The 21930-nt window shown below is 42.8% G+C and overlaps 1 protein-coding gene across 2 annotated transcripts in view; it reads left to right on the plus strand.

The window, feature by feature from the left end:
- Positions 1 to 21930, plus strand: part of FER1L6 (fer-1 like family member 6) — an 88748-nt gene that overhangs the window by 55746 nt on the left and 11072 nt on the right. For both annotated transcript variants that reach the window (XM_068933227.1, XM_068933226.1), the window contains exons 23-36: positions 3925 to 4035; positions 5771 to 5932; positions 6841 to 7024; positions 7191 to 7375; positions 8772 to 8894; positions 9025 to 9064; positions 10863 to 10981; positions 12313 to 12444; positions 13404 to 13529; positions 14602 to 14729; positions 16558 to 16728; positions 17615 to 17775; positions 20342 to 20484; positions 20761 to 20849. In XM_068933227.1, the coding sequence (XP_068789328.1) occupies positions 3925 to 4035; positions 5771 to 5932; positions 6841 to 7024; positions 7191 to 7375; positions 8772 to 8894; positions 9025 to 9064; positions 10863 to 10981; positions 12313 to 12444; positions 13404 to 13529; positions 14602 to 14729; positions 16558 to 16728; positions 17615 to 17775; positions 20342 to 20484; positions 20761 to 20849 (1874 nt within the window). The remainder of the gene's footprint in view (positions 1 to 3924; positions 4036 to 5770; positions 5933 to 6840; positions 7025 to 7190; positions 7376 to 8771; positions 8895 to 9024; positions 9065 to 10862; positions 10982 to 12312; positions 12445 to 13403; positions 13530 to 14601; positions 14730 to 16557; positions 16729 to 17614; positions 17776 to 20341; positions 20485 to 20760; positions 20850 to 21930) is intronic.

A 21930-nucleotide genomic window follows, 5' to 3' on the forward strand; every position in this document is an offset into this window, starting at 1 on the left:
CCATGACACCTGGTTCGGGTGGTCTCTGCCTCTTATTCATTTATTATTTTGCTTCTCAAAGGATAAGTTAATCTAGTATAGGGTAAATTTTTGAGTATTAATTAATACACAGTTAGAAAGGGTGAATATAATTAAAGCCAGGACTTCTCGACAGGTAGGTAGAGTTCACAAAGTTGTATGTTTCTGTTTGTGTTTTAAAACAGCATCACGGAGGTGGCTGATAGAAACCAGACACACTGGTGCAGCAAAACTAGATCTATCCTAATCAAATGATTAGAAACACATTTCTATTTGATTAGAAATATGCATTAGATGCAAGGAAAAACTTGAACTGGATTGCAATGCTTCATTACCAGAACTCAAAGGGAAGTGCTAACAGTGAGCGTGAGCTACATGACCCCTACCAGCAAATGGATAATGATTTAGTGCTAAGATGCTAGTGGAGATACTTTTATTGGAGATGTTGGCGATATTCCGCCTGAGGCCTGTAGATGCCTAAACTTCTAAGGGGGTTTAGGAAAGATAAAAGTTCATCTATACTATACAGCAATTTCTGCGTGTGAAATTTCTGGAAAGGTTGATTTTTAATCTATAATTTTTTATGTTTTCACAAATTTTAAAAAAAAAAGGGGGGGGGAGTACCTTTGGGCTCAAAGTCAGAATTTCTGAATGAAGTTTGATAGCTAAGGACTAGCTACTTACAGATTGTCTCCAATCCATCTTTGAGGAAATGGTAGATACTCTGCTGCCACCCTGACATGCATACCAGGCTACAGGTTCAAAAGGACCCCATTTGATTATATCTTCCTGGCTCCTCATCTGCAGTTTTGGGATACTGCCATGGTATGTCCCAAGTGCTAGACACCGTTCGTAGCACATACCAGACCCTCCTCAAGGCCCTACTGCTCCATGGTGACCCGTAAGGAAATGTGCTGGGAGCCACTGACTTGGTTAGAGCAAGGTTCTCCTCTGGCCTTCAATTCTGTGAAATCCATTAAATGAACTGGTTTGGATTCTCATGAATAAAAGGCAGTAAACATGTTCATGTGAATTATGGCTATTGATTATGTTATTACTAGCACATGCTGCAGGTGCTGTGCTAGGAAATGTGTTTTCCACACATCTCCCTCACCTACAAGGTACTAAGAAATACGTCCTTTCTTCCTTATGCTAATTAAAATCCTACACAGCAGAGTACATAGCTGTATATAACAGACAGATGGCCCAGTTAAAAGAAGCAGACGGCTTCAACTTTACAGGTCCCTTGAGAGCTATATCTCTACTTTCAACAGTGACAATTAAGCTTAGTAACTATGAAGCACTCCAAAAGCTGTGTTTCTTTTTCCTAGAACCCAGACGTTTTCAAAGGTGTTTGGTCCACATCCCAGCAGAGCTCATCTATTCTATTTTCCTTTAAATTCATGTAAGATATTTTGCATCCATCTCCTTGACTATATGTATTCAGTACTCTTTAGGTACTGTACTTCACAAAGAAGCCAAAGAGAGTTAAGTCTGTAGGTTGTCAGTTCACCTGTTAAACCAATGTTCCTACTTCTATGTGCTATCACAGCCTGAGTTTCTGGTAGGAGTGATCATCACGTCATAGGTTTAGCTGTTCTGTGTAGAGATCTACTAGACCGGGCTAGGCTTCAGATTGGCCTTACATGGGATGAGAAAATCAAAGGATGGTTGAGGTTGGAAAAGACCTTTAAAGATCATCTAGTCTAACCTCCCTGCTCAAGCAGGGTCGCCTAGAGCACATTGCACAGGACCCTATCCCTATGACTTTTGAGTATCCCCAGGGATGGAGACTGCACAGCCTCTCTGGGCAACCTGTTCCAGTGCTCTGTCACCCTCACAGTAAAAAAAGTTTTTCCCTAAGTTTAGATGGAACTTCCTGTGTTTCAGTTCATGCCTGTTGCCTCTCATCCTGTCAGTGGGCACCACGCAGAAGAGTCTGGCCCCATCCTCTTGACACCCTCCCTTCAGGTACTTGTAGACATTGATGAGATCCCCCCGAGCCTTCTCTTCTCCAGGCTGAACAGGCCCAGCTCTCTCAGCCTTTCTTCACGGGAGAGATGTTCCAGTCCCTTAATCATTTTAGTAGCCCTTTGCTGGACTCACTGCAGGAGCTCCATGTCTCTCTTGCACTGGGGAGCCCAGCACTGGACACAGTACTCGAGATGTGTCCTCATCGGGGCTGAGGAGAGGGGCAGGATCACCTGCCTCGATGTGCTGGCAACACTGTGCCTCATGCACCCCAGGATCCCATTGGCCTTCTTGGCCACAAGGGCATATTGCTGGCTCATGGGCAACTTGTTGTCCACCAGCACTCCCAGGTCCTTCTCGGCAGAGCTCCTTTCCAGCAGGTCAGTTCCCAGCCTGTCCTGGTGCATGGGGTTCTTCCTCCCGAGGTGCAGGACCCTGCACTTGCCTTTGTTGAACTTCAGGAGGTTCCTCTCTGCCCGTCTCTCCAGCCTGTCCAGGTCCCTCTCAATGGCAGCACAGCCCTGTGGGGTATCAGCCACTCCTCCCAGTTCAGTATCATCAGCAAACTTGCTGAGGGTGCACTCTGTTCCCTTCATCCAGGTCAGTGATGAAAAAGTTGAACAGGATTGGATCCAGTACTGACCCCTGGGGGACACTAGGCTAGTTCCTGGCCTTCCGCTAGATTTTGCCCCACTGATCACAACCCTCTGAGCTCTGCCATCCAGCCAGGTCTCCATCCACCTCACTGGCCACTCATCCAACCCACATCTCCTGAGCTTGCCTAGGAGGATGTGATGGCAGACAGTGTGGAAAGCCTTGCTGAAGTCCAGGGAGACAACCTCCACTGCTCTGCCCTCATCTGTCCAGCCAGTCATTCCATCCGAGAAGGCTACCAGATTGGTCAAGCATGATTTCCCTTTGGTGTATCCGTGCTGACTACTCCTGATGACCTTTTTGTACCTCATGCGCTTAGAAATGGTATCCAGGATTAGCTGTTCCATCAGTAGGAATCAGCAATATACTGTTGAAAATTAGCAAGGGACTGGGAAATGAAGCCAGGAGGCTTTCCTACAGAAGGCACAGAAAGCTTTCCCATAGTGAGGAAAAGGGTCTGGAGCATGGCAAGAGCAGGGTGAGATCGTCAAGCCCCAGAGGCATGGTGGCATACGTGCCCCTCCATTCACTTGACGCAGGGTCATTGAGTACAGCTAAATATGCTCCTGAACGTGGAACAAGCTCATGCACAAGCGCACATGAAGAACGTGAGCGCTGCATGCGGCAAGATTATTGCAGTTACAGAGGACCCGACCTTAATATTGGAAACGGGACTGGCATGTTCTCAGATGCTGTGACAGCAAGTTTTCCAGACTGGCAGGTCTCCTGACCTGTTATGTGTGCAGATAGTAGGTGTGACCAAATAGCTAAAATAATGTCTCCAGAATAATGCAAGACTGCTATTCCAAAGTATAACATGGCTGAAAAGTGTTGGCATTCTGTCCATCTGGCAAATATGTGATTCTGCTCATCCGTATTAAACTTATCAGCCTTTTTTGTAGCTAGCATCAGATCTAGAATTTTCCTACAAAAGTCTTCTCAGCAGCTTTTACTCAGGATTTTTATTAAATAGAATTGCCATGCTTCATCAGTACATGCTTGTCTTTAGGGCAGATTATGTCCTACTAGGACAAAAGAGTCTTTTTTTGGAAAGGTGCTTTAACTCAGTCTATTGATCGCACTTCCTGCCAAGTGTTTTAGCATCACAGCAGGACAGACAGCAATTCAAGTCACATTACTCTCACAGTGTAACTTCTCTGCTCTGCAACGTGTCTTGAAAAGCTGCATTAAATTGATGCTTAAAGTACCATTCACAGATATTTCTGATATTGTTTTATTCTTCCACAGGGCAACCTAAGCCTCTACTGTTGAATTTTTCAGATTCCTGAGTCAGAGCCAGACAGTCTTCCCCCACTGGATCCACCTGATGTTAGCCAGATCTACCCAGTTCCAGCTAATATCCGACCTATTTTAAGCAGATATAGAGTGGAGGTGAGTTAGAATATTTCTGACTGTTTTAAAATCTCATATCCTTACATTCTCTCACTGAACCATAAAGCTTTAACTATGTAGTGATGATGATCTTTAAATTCTAATCGGTGGGAATCACATAATGCAAAAATAGCATATGACTTCCAAAATATAGGAGGTAAAGTCAGATCGGATTGATTCTCCAGTGCAGGGCATGCAAGGCAGTGCTTCTTCCTGCAGCCGGTCAGGGCTAGACAACAGTCATGGCCAGCGGGGGAGCGACAGCTGACGCAGCAGAGCGTGCCTGGTGGTGCTGCTTCTCCTCTCCCACGCTCTGTGCAGCCGAGGGAAATGCTTGTGGGAAACTGAGACCTTCCCCTGGCAGCTGACCCCACTGGCAGTGAAGTTCAGCCTCAGCCACCTCCCAGGCTTTTCTGGGTCCCAGTTTTCAGCCAAGGGATGTCTCCTGCCTGTCTGTGAACGTTTGCGCTTCTATGAGCTCCTCTCAGTCAGCTACCATTTGGGCCCGAAGTGCCATTATGTTAAAAAGCAGGGAAATGTGGCAGCTTTTCATTTGTCGGGACAGTGCCTGGATTCTGCCCAACCTCACCACTCCCTGTCACTCATCCTGCAGCCTTTGCAAAAGTGGCATATTTGCCCACTTTGCTGTGCCAAGTCAGACTCTGCTTGTGTAACCTGATGGCACTTCCTAAAAAATACTTCTGCAGGAGCTCAGAAGCTGTTCCTGCTTTGCCTTCAAAGATCAAACAACTGGTCTATGAAAGGGGAGCTAGCTCTGCTGCATCCTTTAGTTAACTACTGTTCTCTGTACACATGAAAGAGTTTTTTTTAGCAGTATCTCTTTTACACCCAAACCTGTGAGGTAAAGAAGGCCATGAGCTACTGCACTGATGCTAAAGGGACAGCTTAAATCCTGAAGCTTAGATATTTCTGTAAGTATTGTACTGAGAAGGCCTTCCCACTGCCCCTGCAATAAGATTGCTTTGCGCTGCTGGAACACTGTCTATTTGACAGTGCTGTGAAATTCATCCCACTTATTTCTGCGGTACCCAGCCTAGAAGCACCCTTGCTGCAGGCTTCTAATTTGGTCGGCTGAGCAGAGCAGCCACCCTCCCAGGACCTCACAGACCCTTGTGCTGCTCCAGAGCCCTCTGCCACCAACAGGACTTTGGGGGCCCTGTGTGACTTGCTGCATCCCACTCACACCAGTCCCCCATCCTCCCAGTGTTCAAGTCATTCAGAGTCCCTCCATTACGTCCCATCTAGAGCCCCGTTTTAATTGCAGGTCCCTGGTTTACAAAACAAGTCTCCTCCAAACCAGGAGAATGGGCCTTTGAAAGAAAGCTGCCTGGAGACCTGCCCCACCTGTTGCAGGCCTGAGGGCTAACTGAGTGCTGTTAGCCATCTCTGCTTGTGTTCAGTTTGTTTACCCCTCCAACAGCTCTGCCACTTCAAACAATCTGAGGCTCTGCTCTTTGGATTGATTCTTTCTTTGCCCTGCTGAAAAGAAGACTTTTGCAAATGTGGTTGTTACTGTTTGCTGATGACAATAACCCCCTTGCCAACAAGCTGACATTGTTAACTGCTTTAACTTCCACCATAATCCCGATGGTTATTGAGTACTAGAGTCACCTTGTTTTTCCTGGCAATCCTGCATTCCCAAAGGGATATGAGGTGACAGGGTCACAGCAGGAGACTCTGTGTGCTTCTGATGGTTTCTGTCTGCCTACGACAGGTTCTGTTCTGGGGAGTCCGAGAACTGAAGAAAGTCCAGCTCCTCTCTGTAGATCGCCCCCAGGTTCTCATCGAATGTGCAGGGAAAGGGGTGAAATCCTCCGTCATCCAGAGCTACAAGAAAAATCCCAACTTCAGTGTCCTTGCAGACTGGTTTGAAGTGGTGCGTACAGCATGCTGCTCCTTGCTTGTCCATTCGGTGGTAGGCAAGGTGTTAATTATTAATTTCCATCCTTTCCTGTCAAGTCATTTCCTCTGTGCCTTGATTAAATATTAAGGAACATTAGTTCTCGTGTAAAAAGCTAATGATTCAAATATGCTTTAAAAGACCTCTGCTACAAGTGTATGATAAAAGAAAATGATGTTCCTAATCATGTCTCAAGAAGGCAAGCAAATATGTTGCAATCAAGCTTTTACTGATAGGTTGGAACTTGTTGCCAGATAACAGGCATATTTTTAGCCCTTCTCTTCTCCTCCTGCTCTCCTATTTTGCAAGGTAGAGCTCAATTTCCTTTATTTTCTTTCAGACCTCTTAATTTTCCCTTGTGTGTTGCTGGGCTTTAAGTGAATGGATCGTATCTGGCTCATGAGCTCTGGGCTTTTTCACATTATAGCCCTTGCTGTTATGGACTGGGGATTTAATTACGGTCTGTTGGTTGGGTCATAAGAGCTGGTAGTTTCACTGGACAAAGGTCAACATCAGAAAAAAATGCTGTCTGATTTCCTCTAGCTGGCATTATCCACAGAGATGAAAGTATATTTATAAGGCACGAGGAGATCAAAACCCCAATAGCAGTGGCTGTATACTGAATCAGCAGCCTTAACACAACCTCCAGCCCGTATTCATTCCCTCTGAATGTTCCTGATTCTCCCAGAGGGCTGATATGGGATGATTGTCAGTGACAGCATGGGGTTGGACTCAGCAACACAGCCTAGGTTGTATGCGTTTTGCATTTTGAGTATGTTAATAGCTGGGGAGGAGAAAGGAGGGAGGAGTATTAGCCTCACTGCTGTGTATGACAAATATTCTACAGCATGATCTCTATTCTGCTGTCTGTCCTTCTCCACTAGGAACTGCCGGAAAATGAGCTCTTGCATCCGCCGCTCAGTATCTGTGTAGTCGACTGGAGAGCGTTTGGGAGGAGTACTCTTGTTGGAACGCACACCATAAACTGCCTTAAGCAATTCCTTTATAAGGCTCAGCCATGTCCTCAGACTACATCAAATAGACTAAACGTTGCCGAAACCCACACAGGTAAATGTCCAATCCTGACCCCGAATGAAAAGCCAAAGCACTATTTCATGAAAACAGTGAAGGGCCTGCTGAGAGGCTTAACATTATGCATGTGCTTAGAAGATGTGCTGTCTTGGGGTCGAGTGTAGGCTCAAATCTTACCTAACTTGGAAAGTTTCAATTTCAGATTCAGCTGAATCCTCCCAGCCTGCTGAGTTATCCCTAGCAGAAGCATCTTCAGCTGGTCATATCTATGTTGAGGTGGAGCATGGTGAATCTACAGTAGTAGAGCCAGAAGCAGATCCTGCACCACTTCCTGCTCCTCAATCAGAGCACCCTGGCTCTCAACCAGGGAAAGAGAGAAAACAGAAGGTGGGCATAGCTGAAGCTGCCAGCTAACTTGCAATTAGAAATGTTATTATTTCTGCTGCAATCTTGTAGCCTGGAGCCCTTATCTATAAAATGGCAATGTCTTATCTTAAACTCATGAACTCTTATCTTAAATGTCATGATTAGCTATGACATCCTTAGATGTCATAGCAATAACAGAGCAGTTTTCCAGATAACAACTTGCTGGAGATTCTGGGTATGGCTGGGAACACCCACAGGATCTTGCACACAGCACCCCACTGTGTTAGTTGCTGCACAAACATGGAGCAGAAAGAGTTTGCATCCCAGAGAGCTTACAGTCAAAGTATAAAACTGATATCAGTTGGTGGGTACAAGCAGAAAAGAAAGCACAGGGAAACAAGGCAATTCTGGTCAGCAGGACAGCTACAGTGTAGTATATGTTCTAAATTGTCCACTTTTTTTGTGTTCAGTTGCATGTGCTTTAGCTCTTTGTTTCTCTGTAGTGTCTCCTATTGCAATCACTCTTTCATTAACAACAGGAAAAGCAGAAGAAACTGGTCTCAATTTCCTTTCAGAAGATGTTTTTCTCCAGCAGCATAAAGCATCTACTTCTTCCTTTAGCCCCTGGTTTATTGATGGTCAGGAGTTTCCAGCATCCTTCATAATTAGGCCAAGGAAGCTGCATGGATGCTGCCCGGTCTGGATCTTTCATCTGTTACAGAACAACTTTTATGTGTAAGGGCAAAGTATAGTAAGAAAAGATTCCTAGATGGAACCTAGTAATTTAGCCGTCTGTGTCATATTAATTATCGTTGCCACCTTTCTGTGTACACTCCTACCTCCATAGCCAAACTGACAACTCTCAGTAAGGGTGTAAGGGGAAACTAGGGCCAATCTTTTTAAACAGAAATGAAGCTCGTATGATTTGCTGCATGAGCAGGTGATTTTCAGGATCCGACTCTAGCTTTTTTGTGAGGAGAAAACGGCTGAATTGCAGCAGCTACTGGGAATCTTTCTTCTTCCAAAAGATAATACGGATAATGGGAGTTCTTAAAATACTTGCAGACTTAAAGATCTCAAGGTAGGAAAAATCAATTTGTATCAGGATACTTAAAACATCATTACTATTTCTCTGGGTAAATTTGCTTCTTGTGTGGATTGCTCCTGTGACAATACTTAAAATGCTCAAAGTTTTGGTATAAGCAGAAGGTAATGCTTAAAGATTACTTTAATAATATGATAATTGTGATGAAGTGTGTTGGAATAAAAGACAGAGGAACTGTCTTTTATTAGCTAAGTAATTAGCTTTTGGAGGTTGAAATATTCTCCATATACATCTGTTCATGCTTGATGTCACGGTTCAGGCGATTTTTAACTAGTCCTACAGTTCAACAGTGTTTTCTTTCTTCTTTGCTAGGACTTGAAAAAATCTGTCCGACGCTCAACAAAGAGGAAAAGAAGAACAATTGCAGATGAATCAGCTGAAAATGTTATTGATTGGTGGTCAAAATACTATGCTTCTGTGCTCAAAATGCAAAAAGTAAGTTACCTCTCAGCTCAAAAGTCACATAGCTGAGCGGTGTTATAAAGCTAGATTTACCGCTAAATGATTCTTTTTTGCTATTACATTAGTACTAAGGAGCTTGTCCATCATCTTTTTCTTTTGAAAGGCAAAAGAACTTTTTTCCAACGAGGGAAAACCTGAAAACAGTGAGTGAATTATTTGAATTTTGTATTACTAATACTTTGCTTTTGTACTATGTTACTGTTCACAATAAATGTCTGATAACAGAATCATGCCAGTAAGACTTTCCTCTGTAGCTGATCAGATGGTGGGTACATTAAAACTTCACAGGCAGTATTGGGTTAACATTCAAATTTCATACACAAAGATTTGCCGATTCCATGTCCTAAGTGATGGAAAGTGGAGATGATTGTAACTGTAGGTTGCACTTGTAACAGATTCAAAAAAAGAAACTTCTCTCCATTTTGAATACAATTTAGGATCAACGACAGGGGAGCAGATTCTGCTAGGACGGTCCCAAATCATGTGTGCCACTCCCACAGCTGCTAAGCTTTGTGTCTATCTTAGGGTCGACTGGAAACCCTTTTGCACAAGATCCTAAAAGCATTGGCTTCTGTGTGGGTGTGGGTGTGGGTGTGGGTGTGGGTGTACACATATATATGTACCCATATGTGTGTGTGTACACATATATATACTAGGAGAAGGAAATATTCCGTGGCTTAACAGGTCTCCTCGCAGTGAAACAGAGCTCTAGCAAATTGTGTTGACTAATGCAACCGCTTGAGCAGACTGAGAAAGAAAACAAATGTTCACTGTTTGCACAGAACTACCATTCAGACTTAAACTATAGCATCTTTCTGTGCTGGGGCTGACTGGGCTTCACTGGTGATTGAGGTGATTTCTATTTTAAAGAAGGTGTAGAGATTTCTCTGGATGGAAGGCTCCATATAATTGTCAGGTTTTAGCGTTCTGGAAACGGCAGCTGACTGTTTCAGTGATCATCAGTGCTACTGAGAGACAAGTCAAAGAACAGTTTCTGAGGAGAGCTCTCCTATCCACATGCGAGAAATATTTAGGTAGAAAACATTCTACAAAGGCGTGATGTTCAGTTACAATTAGATTTTTGCTTGGTATTGTGACATCCACCCATGTGCTATTCAGGCAGTTGTGGCATATTGTTTTTGACTGACGACTTAAGACCTTGTAAAATCTCTTCTGATAGTTTTTGCTACAAAGTTTAACCTGTGATCATAAGCATTACGCATATATGAAAGCACTGAGATTTATATTAGTTCTATAGTTGTAAATATTTGTCGGTATTGATATCAAAGATACATGATCTACTCAAAAAACAAAAGTGAAGTGAACTCAAAATCCAGACCTCAGCCCAAGAACTGAACCATCATGGAACCATCTTTGAGGGCTCATCCTGTTCTTGTTGGGAAGTCCCCCCTCAGTGTTTGGAATCTGGCTCGAGGCTGGTCAGATACTTCCTCCCATTTCTCATGCTTCTGGGCTTTCTCAAGGTGAGATAAGCTCCTTTTGTGATGCCTCTTAGTAGACAAAGAGTGACTTGGAAATCTGAGGGTACCAGTCAGCCTGAAAGTGATTTTGAGTTTTAAATAAGCCTGACGTTTTGCATGAAAGGTAAAAAAGTTTGTTAGTTCATTCTGTGGGAGGACAGAGAGAGGCAGGAGCGGAGCACTGTGGGAGGCAGCCAGCAGGGAAGGAATGGGATGGGTCAACATCAGGCTTGATACCCCAAGCTCATCTTAAAGACTGGGTCAGGCATAGATGGGTTAGCATGTGACCTCTCTGTCTGGGAGGAGTGGTGGGAAAAGAGAGGACCTGCTGCTTGGCAGTGTAAAAGTGAATGGATGAGGACAGAGAGGGAATCCTCAAGATGTATTTCCCATCCTTATCTGAAACATTTGATGGGCATCCATCACTAAAAACCTAAATGATGTCATGAAATCCCTGCAGATAAGTCGACTTCTGACCACATTGCATTGAATGTAGAAGAGGAACCAGGCAAAAAGAAGAAGGATAAGATATTCAAAAAGAAATTGAAGGAAGAGGCTCCCAGCCTAGCAACACTGGAGGTAAGAGAACAGAATAACAGGTAAGGCTGCTAGTTGCAGTCTCCCCAAAGCTTGTCCTCAGGAACCAAGTTAAGTAATACTCCTCCTTGCGTTTATTTCAGACACTTTGAACTGAATAAAACACATAGAATAATAGTGATGGTGCACGTCAGCACATGGGGCCCAGAGGAGAGCCAAGACCATGTAGGCCCATTTGACCTTAGACCTTCAGTTTTCCAATATAGATGTTGGTGGTGAGACTCAGGTGAAATTCAGTTTTCATGCTCTCCTTCTGTAAAACCCTGAATTGTTACCTGAATTAAGTCACTGTGAATATCAAACGCCTCTCCCTTCTTCTCTTCTCTGTTGTAGTGATGTTTGGAAATATAATTAATCAATCAAAAGTATCCCTGCACCATGAGGTCACTTCACCTAGCCAATTCACTTAATTGTTTTAATAGTTTGGCTTAAAAATATCTTTTCTGGAACAATGCCAGCACTGAAATGTAGTTACTGGGGCATGTCATGTTGGAAAGATTGCAGTGTATTAAGAAAGGCTTAAAAAGAGTATGGAAAACATTACTGCAATTGCCAGTGCATCCTCCCTGATGGCGAGGCAATATTCAGCTTGCGTTAGATAAGCTTGAGCAACAACAGAAGGAGTTCAGCGAAAACGTTATGGTCATGCAGAATGACTAGAGATGTGTGGAGGTCTGAGAAGATAAGGACTGCCTGCGTTAGACAGCAGCTGAATAAAGAGGAGTTTGAAACAGCTGTCAGTACTGCTTCCATTTTTCAAGAGACGGCATTAAACTAGGCCCCGTACCTTCACACTAAATAGCACTTTCTAAATTACAGATAGCGGGGGAAGGATAAAATTGTCCTTTTAAAGACTATTCAGTCTTTTCGACCTATGCTAAAGCTCTGTCACCACAACACTTTATCATTGTCTCTTTTGCTGTCATGTTCTGATGCATTAACAAAACAGTCAAAAAGGGTAAGTACGTGACAGGCATGTTGCAGAGCCTTCTCGTATAGGAAAAAGCAGCCATCTGCATTGCTTTTTCCCCAAATCAGTGCTTATAAATGTTCATCTGGGCCTTCTAAAGCCACTTTTATCTGCTACATTAATGCAGTGTTCCAGTAGTTGGGCAGGACATTGGTTAGGAACAAAATTCTTCCTGTTTTAAGTGAGGAATGGACTACTTTTCCTCAAGGAGTTTTCTAAAACTTTGGTTTTATTAAAACCTGTATTTTGTATCACAATTGGATTTCAAGTCATCCTCTAATAAAGCAGTTGCTATAAATATATTCACCACACCACAAAAAAGAGCATTCTCTTATTTTCAAAGATTTATGAAGGAGACCTGGAGAGTGAATTTAATAACTTTGAAGACTGGGTGAAAACTTTCCAGCTCTTAAGAGGAAAATCTAATGATGAAGTTCATGCTGAATCGGAGGACAGAGTAATAGGAAAATTTAAGGTGAGCTCAAATTCTAATTAGATGGGCGATAATTTAGAGGCTGTATATTTTCATGCATATTTCAGGTGTACCAAAGGCAAAAGACAAAGACATTGACAGCCTGTTATAAATAGAGTTACCTCTTTTATTGGATCTAGAATCGTATTTTTCCTTTCCCGTTATCTTATAGATGAAAGCAGCATCTTTCAAGCACCTGGTGTTCGCTATTGTTTTGAAATAAGGAACTACATAAAAGTTTTAAATCACAGCAGGAGGAAAAGAGACATATTATGTAGTCCAGTTTCCACTAGTGCAACTTTTTTCTACACTGTTAGTTATGGTACTTTGTATGTAATTTTGACTAATTTACATGAAGGCTCTTATAGTTGCTCCTTTTGGAGACAATTGCACAGCCTGATCCAGGATGCCGTTAAGCAATCTACAAATGTTGTTCAAAGCATAGATAATATTAGGAGGACTTCAAGCACTTTGTACTTCAGAGGAACTGGTATCTTAAACTCATTAATTCCTCAGCTAGCTTGCAATGGAAATTTCTCTTCAAATGACTTGCCAGTTGCTTTCAGGCGGTATGATTTTCTCAGAAGCATGAGTCAATATTGATTTATATGGCTTGTATAGTAGCTGCGAAAATATTGGGTTCCAAGCTGGGTTCCAATCAGACTGAATTTAACTCAGTGGAATTATCAATTTACAAATGTGCCATTAAGAGCAAAATATTTTCTTTAGAACATTAATGCTTACAAAAATAGACTTAGAGCACCTGCAGCTGTTATATTAATTTAATAAAATGCAGAGCTAGGAGCTTGCAGGTACTTCTTGCAGCAATCTAGATGCAATAATAGAGAGCAGTATGTTATAGAAGAGAAATATTTAAAAAGATCAGGCTTAGCACATTGAAGCCTTTTTTTGTATTGCACTTGATATATTTTTAATGGAAATAAAACACGATATATTCCCAGGGCTCCCTCTGCATATACCCATGCCCTGAAGACTCCAGCATGCTGGAGGGAGGGCAGCCCCGTATTCTGCAAGGGATACCGCCAAACCACTCCGTCAAAGTCCTCATCAGGGTGTACATTGTGGCGGTAAGTAGACAGATGCTCTTTTAACCTTGAAGTAACTTGCACGTGGCTTTTCAGTTTACCTCTAGCGTCTTTGCAATGGAGCTTCTGGAAAACCTCCTGTGGTAGAATTTTTGTTACTGTATTTCAGACAATGTTCCATATTTTAGGAATGGATGTTTAGAGCAGAAAATATTATACACTCCTCACAATAAATCACAAGATGCTAGCTCAGAATGGAGAAATGTTTCACTTCTTCAGACTGAAGGGGCTAGAGCTGTAATTAATGTAGTATGGACAACCAGTTCCAGTCACATTACGTAAATGCCGCCAGTTTTAATCAGGAGAGGGGTTTTGAATTTGCACGTATGTAAATACGACATTCTCAGTAAGGGGGAAGTGGGAGAACGTATTGTGAGGGTTGTGAATTGGGAGAAACCAAAGTGGTAGGTGTTGTGAATAAGGTCCTGGGAGGGAAAAGAAGAGGTGGAAATATAGAGGATCAAATATAGAAGAAGCATACTTGAAAATTGAAAGGAGGAGACGGAAGGAGATGGATATTTCAGAGGAACAGGAGAGATTCGGATGATCTAACTGGGGGGAGGAACGGTGGCTAAAGAAAAGATAACAAACAAAACAAATGCGAAGCATAGAAGTGCTTACTTTATTTCCTGAGTGTAAAGTCTCCCAAGCTCTCTCTTTTAAATGCAGCGAGCCAGTCTGGGAAGTGGTGTTTTATACTGTTCAAGGATCTAATCCAATCTTTATGGAAAACCTTTCCTGGATCCTACATACACGAGTGCAGCCAGCTTCTTCCTCAGCGTTGCCTCTCCCTCTCACTTTTTGTCCCTTCTTAGCAGTAGCGGTCTCCGGGGAGGGGGCTCACATCTGCTCCACCTTTGGAAACCCTCTCCTTCTCCCGATCATCTTTCTCCAATAGTCTGCAAACCCAAATGCCAGAATTTTTACGACATCAGGCAAGATGAGCTTTACCCTGCACTTCCAGGACACCCCAGGACCTGCAGGGAAAACCCAGAGTCCTGTGTGGTCACCATATTGCCTTCAACCTTGATGACGCAGTCTTTCTTCCCAACAGGCTTTTAACCTCAGCCCAGCTGACCCAGATGGCAAGTCAGATCCCTACATTGTGCTGAGACTGGGCAAAACAGAAATTAAAGACAGGGAAAACTATATTCCCAAGCAGCTAAACCCAGTATTTGGAAGGTCAGTGATGGCTTCATTTTATTTTCAGGGGTGCTTCTACCTCTGCTGCTGCTATTGCAAGCACTGGGTGGTTATTATACGCTGATGTCTGCCTGCTTGAATGTTTTGTAATGGTACTGATTAAAATGTTGAGAGCTAGTGTCACCTCCTATGATTATAAATTGTTTCGTTTTCGTAACAGTCAAAACACATCCTGAAATGCAATCTGTGATAGGTTTTGTAAACTAAAGCATGAGAGGAAATGAAGCGTCAAATGTTCTTAACTGTTAAGTTTAAAGTGAAATAAATATCAGCATAGCAAAGTGTGATTTCAAAATATTTATTGCCATTTCAAGTTGAACAGAGTGACAGCTAAATCTCATAAATTTAGGATTAAGACAAAATATTAGGTTTTTGAAAATGCCCCGTCTTCCAAATGTAAGCACCAATGGCAAGTTCTCAGGAAGCATCAGCTTTGTGCTATCAAATACTCCATGCTTATTTCTACTAACCATGATTTTTTTTCTAAGTCCACTTGTTCTAAGGATGAAAATGTTTTGCATCAGGATGGAGTTATTCTATCAGAACATTAGGATATAGGAACTATACTAGGCTGGACTGAAATGCCCCCAGCCCAGTGCCCTGTCTGCAACAGCAAAGACTTAATGAAAAAAAGTGTAAGAAGAAAATACACAAACTCTCAGTTTCTGTGATTTAATCTCTTCCTTAGTAGAGGCTGCGACTGAGCCATCATGGCTGATAAACCTTAATGCGTGTCCATTACTAGATATATAGATGGAATGGGAAATTGCCGGCTTTATTTGCTCCAGATGAGATGGTAATTGACTGATGGTAATTGATGGTAATTAACTTGGATAGTCCTTGCTCTTGCTGCTGCCGCCAATGAAAGTATTGGGGGGGGGGCTGGACCAGCAACCCTTTCCCAGTAGTAGTATCCGTAGCAGCAACGAGCTCTCACTGCCCTAGCAGCCCTGAGATCGGTCAGCATGGCCCGACCGGCCCCACAGCCGCTGCAGAGCCTTCCCAGACCTCTGTCCCCTCCAGAACTTGCTTTGCTGCTGCTACAAAATTGACTTTGGCTGCTCTGAGAGGACTAAACTCCTCCTTCAGGAGACAAAAATCAGTTTTGCCTGTGCTGTGGAGAAACCTGGAGCAAATGTAGGGCTGATGGCCCTGTCTTCCATTAATTTATCAAATCCCTTTTAAAATTACTTTATATTTTTTGTCTTCCCTATACCATTACTACCACAGAAATATGCTCTGAGTGAAAAGCAGGTTCTATTCTTTGCTTTTTGAAACTTATTTTAAAACTTTTGCTTGATCGTTTCATCGGTTTCCCCCAAATTCCTATATTCCAAATCTAATCTGGAGCTTTTGGAGGAAACCAGAAAAGACTCGGATGACCCTTTTGTCCCTTTTGAGGTTCCGAAAAATGTGCAAGAACTCTCATACATACTGCTTCTTTAACCTGATACTTTTCACGCTTTCACCTCTGTTGGAAGAATATGACCTCATCAGGATAACCAGTGCAGCTGACCAGCTCCCTCCCATCGCTCTGCTTGCTGTAGCTGGGAACAAGCTCAGAACTGTAGCAGGAGGTGGTAGAGTAGCGGGAGAAAGAAATTACTTTTGCCCTGCATGTTTCCAGTATGTTCAGATATTTTATTAAAACGAAAAGCACTACCCACAAAAACACGTTGCCTACTAGATGAGACAATTTGCAGGGTAAGAGTAATGTCCACATGTTGTTTGCACAATATTCATTAACTTAGTCTTTTAGGTTTCAAAACCACTTTGACTAGCACGTGCTTCTCAATTTTTGCCACAGATCATTCGAAATCCAGGCTACATTGCCCAAGGATTCCTTGCTCACAGTTCTGATCTATGACCATGACTTCGTGGGAACAGATGACCTCATTGGAGAAACTAAAATTGATTTGGAAAATCGTTTCTACAGCAGGCATCGAGCAACCTGTGGGTTACAAAGTCAGTATGAAATGTAAGTTCTTCAGACTGTTACAGAAAGCAGTACATAGTGAATGAGGGACTTGAAGGGGAATTTCCAGACGTTGCCAAATATTACGCTTTGCCCAGCACAGAAGTCGTAGGAAGTATTTTAATTGAATTTCACCAAAAAGCTCAGCAGTGGCTTTGGGTAGCTGCCAACCTGAGCAGGAAGTGGGTATTTTAAAATTAATTGGTATTAATTTTTCATTAATCTTTGTTCATAAAGTGTTTGAGATGGCAAACGATCTGTGTATAACTTCTCTGCTTGACAAACTGCCTTTGGATGGGCGGAAAGGGCAAATTAAAAATAATCTGTCAGAGAAACTGTGAAAGGGCTCAGCTCTGCCCTCCATTATGCAGCTACAACCGGAGTAATTGCAGCAAAGCCTGTGCATCTTGGCATGCACCCGCGGGTGAGCAGGAGCCGCACCAGACTGCCGGCTCTTGCAGTGCCATTGTGCACAAAGGTTGATTGATGCAGGCAAAAGCAAACTAAACTAACTCCAGCACCTTGAGGTTGGAGCACTTTGCTAGGAGGTGAGAGTTTGGGGCTCTTCTCCTATGACTGGAGCATGCCAATGACTGGGACGTTTTATCTGAGCTGGGGATAAAGGCTGCACCAGCTTCTCCTGTATTTTAAGAATAAAAAGTGAGCCCTGCTCAGTCCTGGGAAAGGAAAGACAAAAAGAAGTATTGGCTTCAGGACCTGAGCAGACAGGAATGTATCTCAGGTAAGAAGTAGCACTGGACAATCCAGAGAAAAAGCTGATAGCGGAACCACTGGCCACAAAGTGGATCTCCATCTGAGAACTGTCAAGAGCACTTTACTGAAGGAAAACTTTACCTATTTCTCCTTATTCTCCACTCCATTCTTGCAGAGAAGGGTACAACGCATGGCGAGATGCAACCAAGCCAAGCGAGATCCTAACTAAGCTGTGTAAGGACTACAGAATAAGCGGTCCCCTCATGAGGCCTGGAGAGATACAAGTAGGAACAAAAGTCTTTAAGGGACAAACGATCTTCACTGAAGATGAGAACGGTAATGAAGTAGTTCATTGTTCTTTGATTGCATTATAGCAGTACCTAGAGGCTGCCCCAGCTGCACCTGGGGCCCTGTTGTCCTATGCACTCTGAAGTCTGATTACTGGAGCCAGTCTCCGCTCTGAAACACTTGCATGACTGTGGTGATAAAGGCAGTGTCTATGTTACCTAGTAGCATAGCTTAATGGGAAAGAATCTATAGAGGAAAACATTTTTTGGTGAGGACCTGACATTCACATGTTAGGTAGTGGGGGTATTTTGAACTAGCTCCTGCCCGGTACCAAGGATGGGGTGCGTGAGAGTGGCTGGAGGACACAGGATGCTCCTGGAACTTACCTTCTTGTTTATTTTCATCTGAAAGGAGTGCAGCTTGCAGCTCTGAGCCTGCTCCACACAAAAAAGAAAAGCCAGGGAAGTCAGGATAACTGGTGGAGTCTCTTCAAAATGCATTCCCTATCTGAACTGACACACTAGGGCAGACATGGCTTGAGCAGTGAGAAGTAGGGGGAAAGCAAGGCCAGAGGTGAAGTGAGTTGCTCAAGATCAGAGATGTTGGTGTTCCAGGCCATTTACCTGCTGGTCCTACCTTACCTGCTTGGCTTTCCTCCTCTTGGTTGTTATTCTCCTCTTGGTTATTATCATTCTGACTGCTCTTTTTAAGCACTAACCTGATCCCGTGCAAATCCAGGTACCTGGGGGGGGGATCCATGAATCCAGAGGGCAGGACTGAAGTTGCTTTCAGGGCTCCCAGGTGAAAAGACGGGCAAAACTACTACAAATTGGAGTGTTCATATCTCATTTGCGGAGAGTGGGACAGAGCCGTCAGTGATTCAGTTTTATACTTACAGTAAGGAAAAGGTATGTGAGGATGGAGACTGTGAAGCGGGAGCAAAAGCAGCTGGTCTTGGAGACAGTAGTGGACACTGAGGCAGTGTAGGGCAACCTCTACTTCTCACTCCTTTGTGTTTATTCCTCTTTGGTCAAACTCCCTTTGATAGATACAAAGCGTAGTTCACACCTTGCTCAGGTAGCACTGTTGGAGGGAGAGGAGCCGATCCATTTTGGGTTTGTTGGGCAGATGTTTTATGACTCCAGTATTCCTGCTAGTTTTCTTCCCTAGTGGAGGAGGGAACTTGACTGCCAGCAACAGGATCGTTAGGTGAAAATTCTGGTTCACTAAAATGAGCTTCAGACCAATCAACATCAGACAAGATGATGAAAACCAACAGGAACGAAATGCAGAAACAGATGGCAAAGCCTGCCTCCTGAAAAGCTTGTGTACACAAGTTTTTCAACATAAAGAAATAGGATACAGCATTCAACCTTCTGCATTCTCCTCATCCAGACTGCTGCTCTGATGCGTCTGTGTTGGTCCTGCTCTAGTCTAGAAAGACTCGTCTACCTGTAGCTAATGGGAAGAAATAGCTATCTTGAAAGGGTGAAAATGGTCCTTAGAAAGGTGTTTGAGACAAAGAGGAGGGGTTATCAAGGGACAATCTATCCCACTTGACATTGCAGGCCGCCTGGCTGAGTAGCTCAGCCTAAAAACCTTGTTGGCTGGCTAAAATTAGATGAAATGCATCACATTTCAAACACATGCCGGTACTCAGAGGAGGGCTGGGTCTCATAACCGTAGGATCCTCCTTCCTCCGTCGCTGAGCTATTAGGAAGGGCTTGATAACTACGATTTCTATCTGAAACAAGCCCTTTGTCATCTAGTAGCAACTCAGAGTTAGTAACATTCTAGGAAAAGTGAAAGCTGTTTTGCTAAGACAAAGAGATCCTAACTTTCTTCTCACTTGGGTACTTCTCTCCTAATTGAGGAGACATACCCTCTTCAGATCTCTGGGTTCCTTTTTTTGTGGAACTCACACAAAAAAGGAGTAAAGAGAAGCTCAAGGACTCAAAGGCTTTCTCTGCTTTTCAATATCCACCCGTCTTCACCGTCTGGACTGTTCCTTCGTGGAGATGCCCTTCACTCATGTCTCCTGCTCCTACAGCAGCCAAGCTGAGCGCACTACTTCTCGGGAGGAGACATGCGCTTGCTCATGGCTTGTTCAGCCCTCACACCACTGCTCCTCCCTTCAGGTGTGGTTTGCTTCTCCAGGGAGGTCTTTCCTCTTGCCATCACAAGGCAAAACGAGGTATAGATATAAGACTTAGTGACTAATTTCTGACAGCTCCATCAAAGTCCAAGCCTCCTTGTCTTTCATGAGCCGTAACGTCTCACATTTGCAGTTATCTGTAAGAAGAAGGGAAGTTGCACAGAGTGCTTCCATCTTCCTGTTAGAAGTCGTTGCTGTAACAGTGAAATGATTCATTGTGTTTTATAGATTAACTGCTACCTAAGTGCTAATCTTCTATTTACCCCAGTGGGTACCCTTATTTACAGGGATTAAATGTGTTTTAAGACCCCTTTCTTTTTAGCTGGGATACATAAAACCTTGCTTTTAGCTCAAGCAAATTTTTAATGACGGTCTTTAATAATTAAATGGACATATTACTCAGGGATTTTATACGAAACTCAGCTCTGGTTGTTCCTTTTGTTTTACTCTTTCCCATAGAGGAGCCAGTTGAATCGTACGAACATCTCTCCTTAAAGGTTTTACGTGCTTGGGAAGAAATTCCTGGAGTTGGATGCAAACTGGTTCCAGAGCACATTGAGACTCGGCCTCTCTTTCACAAGGATAAACCAGGCATTGAACAGGTAGGACCGCTCACAGAGGGTGGTGTCGTTAGACCCAGGAGCAGTTTTCCTCCACTCATTCTGGTTTCTATTGGTATCTGCAGACTTGCAGAGATAGCTTTCAGGTGCTATATCATACAGGAAACTGCGCACAATATTAACTATGACGATATAAATTATATATAATATATACAATATTATACAATATGTGCAATATAGAGTATTATATAATATATATATAATGTGACAATATACAGATTGCCACACACATAAAGATATTTATTTCTTTTCTTCAAGGGTCGTGTACAGATGTGGGTGGACATGTTTCCTAAAGATATGCCTCTGCCAGGACCTCCAGTGGACATTTCACCAAGAAAACCCAAAGGGTAATAACCTGTGCATTCCTCCCACAGTGTCATGCCACGCAGTGGCATAAATCTTCAAAGACTGAGTTTTTCTTAAGTCTCTGGAAAGAACTATTAAAAGAACTGTTATCACGCAGTTCTGTGACCCTGAGAAAAGTTTTCCTAGATGTGCACAATTTCAAATTGAGAGAAAGCGTTTAGTTCGGTCTCCTCCATTAAAAGAACAAGTCAAAGAAGGGTTGGCAATTTTTGCGTCAAGGGCTATCACACCTCTTTTAGGAAGATATCTCATTTTCATATAGGACTTCAAGCGGCTAGAGGCAAGAGTCCCTTAATAATCCTGATGTTATCATCCATTTTCTGAGCTGAAAAGAGTAATACTGTTTTTATTACCCCTTCCAGCTAGATAGTGTACTTGACCATGGTGGAGATCTTTATTCTGATGCAACGGTATTGCACCTTTTGGATTTCCAGTACAGGCTTCAAATGCAAACTCAAGAAACACATAAAGTAACAACAGACTGAGATGCATTCGGAATAGTAGTCACTCTCATTACAGATAGCTACTTCTCCAGCTCTGTTTGCAATATTATACAGAGCTCTTCAAGCTAGTTAAATGTTGGTAAATGATAAAAAATGACCAACAGAGTTCTTACCTCTTTTCGTATCAGTCTTATTCCAGCATTTTAATAAGGTCTTTCCTGGGAATTTTATATCTGAAGCAGCATCAGATACTATTTCTCTATTATTTATTTTTGAACAAGAAATAATACGTTACAAAGATCCAAGCTTTGACAAAAACAAGAGTCTATGTAACAATTACTTTCTTCAGACCACAAGTATTTGTAAAATACTTTGACAACAGGGCCAAAAAGATTTAAAATTAGAAATACCTGCAAGAGAAAAAAAAACAGGGAAAAATATTGCTAAACCATTATTTATTAGAAAGAAGAAAAACATGCAAACATGGGTTACATGTTTTGCAGAGAAGTGCAGATTTGCTGCAGCAAAACAGGTTTCAGGCTCTATAGGCCCGGGGATGCTTTATGAAAACATTTCTCGTTAATGATCTTAGATGTGAAACTGGCAGATATATCAGCAG

This window comes from Struthio camelus, chromosome 2 (assembly GCF_040807025.1).
Source record: "Struthio camelus isolate bStrCam1 chromosome 2, bStrCam1.hap1, whole genome shotgun sequence".
In the NCBI taxonomy this organism is placed as follows: Eukaryota; Metazoa; Chordata; class Aves; order Struthioniformes; family Struthionidae; genus Struthio; species Struthio camelus.